General features: G+C 37.3%; 1 protein-coding gene across 1 annotated transcript; it reads left to right on the forward strand.

Moving 5' to 3' along the window:
* Positions 1–5614: 5614 nt before the first annotated feature.
* LOC149189909 (uncharacterized) lies at positions 5615–6316 on the forward strand. The gene has a single exon (XM_089410379.1). It carries the CDS (start codon positions 5615–5617, stop codon positions 6314–6316), a length of 702 nt encoding a protein of 233 aa, XP_089266505.1.
* The last annotated feature ends 2779 nt before the right edge of the window (positions 6317–9095 follow it).

Here is a 9095-nt window from a genome sequence, read left to right on the forward strand (position 1 = left end):
AAGCAAGATGAGTCACCTTGTTGTTCAGATTAGGAAATAGTTCGGCAAGCATTTGCATTGAATTTTGGGGTTGAGTATGTGGCAATCTTAGTTATGGATTTTTTGGAGGTGGCGGAAATTGTCCCATTTCCATGGGCTGTTTTTTGTGTAAAGTATTCCTATTGGGACAATGGTGGACGTGTTTGTATAGGATAAGGTTGGTGAGGTTGCATATGGTATTGATAAGAAGACATACCTCCAAATTTACGACCTTTCCATCCTTGTTGCAAAGAATAGTTTAGAAGTGGATGTGGTGGGAATGCTTTCCAAGACACATTAGAATTAGAAAACTAATATGGTTATTGTTGATGATAATAAGAAGAAAATTATTGCATGGGTTTAGAGCTTATACCTAAGGTTCTTGAATCCCAAGGCATATTTGGTCATAATGCACATAGTTTCTCTGTTACTTGATCTTCTCCATGGTACATTTCCTTTATCCTAGGTAAAGAAGGACAATATTCTTTTTCTTATTTACCTATACATATAGCACAAACATTAATATTATCTAAAGGGAATTATTTAAGTGGATTTTTTTTTCTACATTTAGGACATAAAATAGAAAAAATAAATTTCTCATCTTCTTGCTTCTTTTTAAGTTGTAAGGTATCCATCTACATACTAAGAGTGCCAAAAAGATTATTTTTGAACTTTTATAATAAATTTCTTAACTATTCTCTAGTAACTCCACATGCATCTAATTTGGTAACTTTCAAGAAAGTGTCTCAAATTCCCTTACCATATTGAGTTTGAGTCCTTCAGTACCTTCTACAAAGATCACTAATTCCATCAAAGGTTAGCTATGACACATTTCATGCTCTCATTAGGTTAAGAAGGTTAATTGATTCATTAGCAACCCCTCTCAAAAAGATGGTTCTAATTGTATTTGGGTCAATATTTCTTTTGTTTTTATATCTTTGAAGATTATATAGGAATCATTCGAGATAATCCTCTATAATTTCGTAATATTTTTGTGCCATTTTGAAAACATCTTCCCTTAAATATCTAGATATACAGTAATCCTAATAATTTCTAATCAAATTTCTATGCATTTCATCTCGTGTTTGTATGGTATTCTCTCCTAATCCCATGAACCAACACAAGGTTGAGTCCTTGAGAGTGGTAGGGAATGACTTATGTTTTTGTGCATTTCTAGAATAATTGTAACTATGACATAGTATATCAGATTAAAAGAGAAACACATTAGGTTCCTCAGTGACCATACCATGAAAATGAGGAAAAAATTGAAGAGGAATATTTTTCATGTGAACATGTGCAATAGGATGTATAATATGAATTGCAAATGTTACTTCTTCCTCATATCTTGTGTGCATGTTGTCTTCTCCAGGAATGTGAACTTCACCTCCTTCCATATTTGTTCCTCCAATAAAGTTGAACATTGCGTTAGTTGGAGGAGTCTTCGGATCTCTAATTGGATTCGAGCTTATTTCAAGTTTTGATAGCTGGAGTTGACTTCCTATAATGGCTGCCTCTACTATGGGTCTTGTCTGAGGGTTCACAGGTTCTGTGGCTATTCTTGTTTTGAATTTTCATATATTTGGACTATGAGGCTCCCACTTTGGACCTACTGATGGAGTCTTAACTATTTATATCTTAAATCTAAATTTTCTTTCCCCAAGTATTTTTTTGGACCCTCAAACTACTTTACCCAAAGCTTGGATTTGAAAATGTAGTTCTTCCTACTTGTCTTCTGTTAGATGTACCTAAAAGAAAGTTAGAATTTGAAGGCACGTGCTTATCAAAAGTAACTATCTTTTCTCTTCTTGTAAATATACCCCTAGTGTCTCTAATTTTATTCCTATTCATATAGTCCTAAGATTTATTTTAGAACCATGAAATAAAATGTTATATTAAATTCACACAACTTGATTGCAAAAATTAAAACTAAAGCATCAATGCACTAATTTATTTAGTATCTCCCTAGGAATGGTGCCAAAAAATGTCGATCAATTTAATTACTTCAATATTTGACCTTAAATTATCAACCAGAATGTTTTTAAACTTCGAGATACTACAATATATGTGCAGAGGTTAGATTACTAATGGGTTTCTATCCTATCACTATGAAAGGAAATGACATGGAAAATCAAAGAAAATTGGAAGCAAACTCACAGGGAACTTATCCTCTAGATAGTAGACTTAAGGAAGATTGTGAGAGGGATTTCATGAGACAATATTATTTCACAGTACAATTGTTGCATTCATATTTCATTCAAACAACCGTAAACCAAGTCTTAGATTTTGTTCATTGTGAGGGTAAAATCACAACCAAAGGAAGGGAAAAAAAATAATTCAAAGTCTAATAATGCCACAAGGGTTTCCTATGATGTACTTGATTGACAAGACCTTGTCTTTCATGCTAACTGGGCCAAGTAATCATTATACAACCAAGTGGGAATTAAAGCTTCGCATGGCCCTTGGTAAGCTCTCTTCACTCTCTACAATTCAAAAGTAAAGCTACAAAAATCAATAAATTCTATGGTAACAAAACAAACTAAACAGGGAAATGAAACCTATCTACTTTTGCATGGATAAGAAAAGCTTGGCCAAGGTTCAATTTCATGGGATCATACACAAAGTGGTTATATAAATCTATACTCTATTTTAGATGAGGTAATGGTTCTATTTTTGTATACCTACAACACACACAACGTCAACATACACACATACAAGACACTATTAATACAAATATCATTACATACTCGCGAAAAAATAAGTGTCAACACAACAATACATATGTAAGATATCAAATGCAATAAATAATATACAACAACATATAGCAATACATAGTACCAACATGGGAAGCAATAAACAACAAAATATACAGACCATGATTCAAACCAAAATATGGTATTCAATACATAATATTGCCACACATTCAAAAAATAATATACAATTAATATGCAAGGTGGATGTGGCTGGATTGGTGGGCCCTCCCAACAAGCTACATCACTTGCATTAATGATATAAACTAGACACATAGTTCACAAAAACATTGGATATGAAACAACACCAACACACCCCATTTATATTAACTTGATCCTAATGAATTACATGTCAATCAATGTAGGAAAACCCCATTGGTAGTTTGATCTAAGGTAAACGAAACTACAATTCTTATTGATCTATTATCCTAGCCTCCACCTTGCCTCTTATGTGATGCAAAAATAGTTGAAATTTATATAGTTACATGAGAAAGAGGAGCGAGCATGTGGATCCATGGAATCCTTGACTTTCCCATCAAATACAATATCAATCTCAATGGGAGCCAAGAAAGGAAAACATGAGTGGATCTCCCAAAAAATTTTAGATAGTGATCTAACTCGTGTAGCTGCAAACCAAGTTTGTCTACATGATTTGGAAAATCTAACTCTGTAGTCCCAATGGTTGTGTTTCATTCCAATTTTTTGGGTTTGGTTAATGCGAGGTTAGTTACAAGAACTTGGAAGTTAGTTGCAAGAACCCATGGAGGTTAGAAGATCTGCTCAAAACCACCATTAGTAGCATAAAACCTCTAATTAAGTACCCTAATCATGCTAAAACATGGAATAAATATATAATGTCAACAAGTTACCTTGTAGGTCTCTTTTAGTGACTTTTTATGGAAAAGGCATGAGAGGATGAAATTACTTAGTCAAAATGGGTGTTCTATGAGGTCAAAAGGAGGAATACTGATAGTAAAATCATGTTAATTTCAAGTCCTAACACACTACCATTAATTACTATCAAATCACCTTCTAGCCTAAGTATCTCTATGTTACTTTATGACAAGGATAATGCATGGCCCTCCAACTTCAATATAAAAAACAAAACATTATGACCTTGTTCTATATGGTGGAAACTGAAATACATCTCTAATTGTTGCAACCATTGATTCAATTTTACTCAATCACCTTGGTATGACTCGATATCCAATTTTTCTCCCATTAAAACAAAATTGTGAAGGGGTAATGGCACTAGAACTTCACTACTCTTTCTTGGGATCATTACTTAACTCCCTTTATAAGCCTTTGTTTTCTCCCAATATCCCCTCTAATGCAATTTTTGAATTAGAGCCTACAACCTCCTCAAATAGTATGAGCTTTCCTTTTAGGGATTCAATGATGAGGGCCATATTGTAAGAGATATCGTGGACTTGCTCTTCTAGCCTCACAAATCTCTATTCTAATGGATCTCAAGGGTTTTTATGAACAACGTCATCTACCATGTCTAGGGTTCTATGTGATTTTTTCTTAAACCAATTCTTAGATCTTATACTTTCCCATAGATTATCCAATGAAACCTAACTCTATTGCCAATATGGTTTGTGAATTGTCATGGATATTCTAATCGAATAGTTTGTCACAACATATATGATAATATTATAAAAATATTAGATTATTTAAGTTTATTTCTTTAGTTCTTGGATTTCTTATTTTTTTCTCCATGTAAAAAACACCCCGCCCCTCATCCCAGAAGTAAGGGTAATATATTATTTAAGGATCAAGGCCATACAAAAACAAGGCTCAAATCCATTATAATAATATACTCGATATGAGAACAACATGTCACTTATAGGAAGTGAGCCTAAATAGAGAGGATAACAATCATTCCTCTTAACCACCCAAGATAAACCCAACTAACCTCATATTTGTTATCTATAGCTCATAAATTAGATTTAAGAAATATTTGAATCTTAAATGAATGAACAAGCACACATCACATTCCATCCACATAAATTAACACAAGCTTATCTCAGGAAACCCAATGCTGGAGTAGCCAAGCTAGAAAGTGAGGCCTATGCTTTGTTATCTTTGCTTCAATTATAAAAATGCACATACAAAGGAATGGGCACTTGCTATCGAGTGACCACTTAACATTATGGCCTAAACTGATGTTATAGAATCCTTCTCTGAGTCCTATGATATGCTCAGAAAATACCATTCTCCTATGTTTTTCTCAACTAGGGAATAATATAAAATGGTAAAGAATGGAACCCCTTGTCCTCCTAGCATCTTGGTATTTAACATAGTCTAATAGCCATCTAAGGGTAGGGTTTTGACTTCCTCAACGCTCAATTATGATAAGGTTTTGGACCTTCAATAATTTTCTCAAAATTCCACATGTGGCTAACCCCACATGTGCGAGTAGTTGGGGGTGGGGAGGGGATGACATGGCATTCAATTGTACCATGGTGGTCAACCAAGTAGCCCAGAAACATACTTGATAGTTGTATCCACTATGAGTAGCTCAAAAAATTCCCAAGGAAGCAGATTTCTCACTACCGCTAACATCCCTCGTGATCATAACTATACATAATAATGGAATATTATAAAATTAACTCATAGCATCCAAATTATTATCACAAATTGGGGGGAGCTAGCGATCTAGAGTGGAGGAAGCGATGAAGGCAAACGAGTAGGGTTAGGGTTTCGGAACGGGCCGCCTCTGGCAGACCTGAACCCAGGACAGGGTGCAGGGGAAGCCTGCAACCACCCGCATCTGATCAGAGAAGCGAAGAGTGCAGAGACGAGTGGAGGACGGGAGATAGAAGGTAGGCGGGACTGATAGAGAAATGGCAGACGGAGACGGGAGGGGAGAGATCCCCTCCTATAAAAATGTAGCAGTAGGCGAGTCAAGCAGAAATGGGGCGCATGGAGGCACTGGAAAAAGCTACAAAGACATTCCGGTCATGGGGGCTCGCTGGCAAGCAGGGTTGGGAAGCAGATGCCTACCCAGAGCAACGAAAAAACCTAGGTTTGTAATCCCTAACAACAAACTCGAAGAGTATAGAGGATACATGAAAGATCATGCTCTGATTTGTAAGTTTGTGGGGATCTGGCCATCTGAGAAGGATTTGGCCAAATGGATACAACAGAGATGGAAGCCCAAGGGACACATAGACCTAAAACTAGGGGCAAAGGGCTTTTTCACAGTCATTTTCGCTAACCTGGAGGACAAGGAGAGGATTTTTGAGGGAGGACCTTACTTCCTGAATAACGCTGGTCTATTTATGAGGCACTGGGAGGAATGCTACAACCTAGGCAAAGAAAAAATGCTAGCAACACCTATCTGGGTTAGACTGTTCAGACTCCTAATTGACTTCTGGGATTCAAAGATCTTGGAAGGAATAGGAAACACAATTGGGACATTTGTCAAAGTAGCTGAGACCACTAAAAGAGGAAGATATACGTCCTATGCCAGGATCTGTGTATACATGAATATCACAGAACTGCTTCTAGAGTATATCGAAGTAGAGTACCATGATGAGGTCTAGCAACAACCAGTGGATTATGAGCATATCCCATTCCATTGTAGAAGATGCCATGAATATGGTCATCTCTTCAAACAATGTCCTTTGAATGCATCTGGAGAAGTAGCAGGAATGAGAGAGGAAGAGAAGAAGGAAACAGAGGCAAACAAGGAGGACGATGAAGGTTTCAAAGAAGTGCTTACTAGAAGGAAATCTAAAAAAGGATCGTTCCCTCTAAAACCACCTGTCAAAACAGTAACCCCGGAAAACCAAAACAAGTTCAGGGTACTTCAGGAAGAGGAAATGGAAACGGAAAGGGAAGATAGTGAAGAAGAACTAGCGGAACTTTCAAAAAGGGAAAAAGGACAAGACACAATGCAAACAAATTTGGAACAGGAGAAGGAAGGAGAAAGCATGGGAATGCCCCAAGACCAAACCCAAATGGAGATAGATCCACAAAAGGACAAAGGGAGTGAAGAGGAACAAGTAATGAGGAGACTTCTACATGAATGGAGGCACCTGGATGAAAGATTCATACCGGAAGAACAAAAGCAATTATACAAGGACATGTTTCAAAAATATAAGGAGAAAGGAGGGGTAGCCATAGCAAACCAACCAGAACAACTAGGAGCACAAGGAGGCCAAGGCACAGAAATGGGTAATGCCGGAAAAGGTGGAAGAAAACAGGGAAGACGACCTATGAGCGAGACCATCCAAATGGTTGGAGAGATGTTGGTTAATTCAAGAAGAGTCATACCTCTTTCAGAGGTATTCCAACAACCCCTCAAATTGTTAAAATGATAATTACAACATGGAATATTAGAGGGATAAACAGTAAGGGGAAATAGAGATATCTAAGAGACAGGTTGAAAAAAGATAAACCCAACATAATGATAATTCAAGAAACAAAGATTAGTGAATAAAAATTGAAAGAGATAATGAGTAGATTCAATCCTCATTATGAAATAATGGGTCAGGATGCCTTAGGTAGTGCAGGGGGCCTGGCAATTCTTTGGAACCCAGAGGAAGTTCAATTTGAAAATTGGGTAAGCATGCCTCGAATTCTTTCAGGCAAATTCAGGAATATAGGTTCTCAGGAATGGATCCTTCTCACTGGGGTATATGGTCCCCATCTAACAGGAGAACGCAGAAGCTTTCTTCAGAATGTGGGAACAATCTGAAGCTTATTCCCAGATTCACCATGGATTGTAGGAGGTGACTTCAACATGATCACATCCCTAGAGGAAAAATGAGGAGGCCTGAGAAGAACAGATCTAGATATGGAAGCCTTTGGCGATATGATAATGGAACAAAGACTGGTGGATATACCCACAATAAATGGGATTCACACATGGAATAACAGAAGAGGAGGCAAAAACCAAATTGCATCAAGACTGGACAGATTCTTAATATCTGAACAAATAATAAACAGGGATATATTTATTGAAACAATGATCCTACCAAGATTGGGTTCAGACCATTGGCCGATCCGACTAGAAATTGACATTAAAGCTAGTCCAAAAAAAAGCCTTTTAGGTTCGAGGCCTTCTGGCTCAGAGATCAGAAGTTCATGACAAAAGTGGAAGAGTGGTGGAATCAGAGCCAACAAAGGGGAAGAAGCAGAATGCAGACATTCCAATTAAAATTAAAGGAACTCAAGGAGAAGATTAAAAAATGGAATAGAGAAGAATTTGGGAACATATTTAAAGACCAGCAGCTTCTAGACCAGAAAATGAGAACTCTGCAGCAAGAAATAATATCAGAAGGCAGAAGCGAGGAAAGAACCAGAGAAGAAGGGATATTGATAAGTCAAATTGAAGAACGAAGAAAACAGGAGGAGATTTTATGGAAGCAAAAGTCAAGAGTGAACTGGCTTAGAGAAGGAGAAAGGAATACAAAATTTTTCCATCAAGCCATGATTTAGCAGCAACAAAAAAATAGAATTTTCTCCATTAAAAATGAAGAGGGACTTCACCTAACCCAACATGAGGAAATGGAGCAAACTTTAGTTGGTCATTTCAAAGACCTCCTTACAGAACCCCAAACGAATAGAGAAGAAGCTATTGGAAGGATATGCAATGAAATTCCGAGTATGATCACCAGAGACTAGAACCTAGCCCTTATGAGAGCTGCAACCCTAGAGGAAGTGGAAGAGATCGTGAAAGGGATGAAGAAGAATAAAGCTCCAGGACCAGACGGATTCACAGTGGAATTCTACCAAGCGGGCTGGAAATTCTTGGGGCACGACATTTTGGAGGTGGTAGAAGAGTCGCGAAGAAATCAGAAGGTATGTCCTGGTCTAAACTCAACCCTCTTGTCTCTTATTCCTAAAACTGCTAAATCTGAAACTGCCCAAGGTTTTTGACCCATTTCTCTTTGTAATGTAATTTATAAGATTATAGCCACTCTGATGGCCAAACAATTGAAGCCAATTCTATCAAGCATTATCTCTCCAGAACAGACTGGGTTTGTGGAAGGGAGGCAAATCCTAGATGGCTTGGTAGTATCTCAGGAAGTGGTGCATTCTTTGAAATATAAGAAGGAAGCAGGAATGATGATCAAATTGGATCTCTCAAAGGCATATGACCATCTGAACTGGGAATACCTTAAATCAGTATTAGCGGCATTTGGGTTTTGCAATAGGTGGATAAAGTGGGTTTATGATATGATTTCCACACCAAATTTCTCCATTCTTTTGAACGGAATGCCAACTTCAACTTTCAATGCCACAAGAGGGCTGAGACAGGGGGATCCTCTATCCCCATTTCTGTTCATCATTGCGGCAGAAGGACTGGGAAGATAC

Source organism: Pinus tabuliformis, chromosome 3_1, assembly GCF_031772625.1.
Source record: "Pinus tabuliformis cultivar Carrire ecotype Pingquan chromosome 3_1, CPIR1, whole genome shotgun sequence".
NCBI lineage: Eukaryota > Viridiplantae > Streptophyta > Pinopsida > Pinales > Pinaceae > Pinus > Pinus tabuliformis.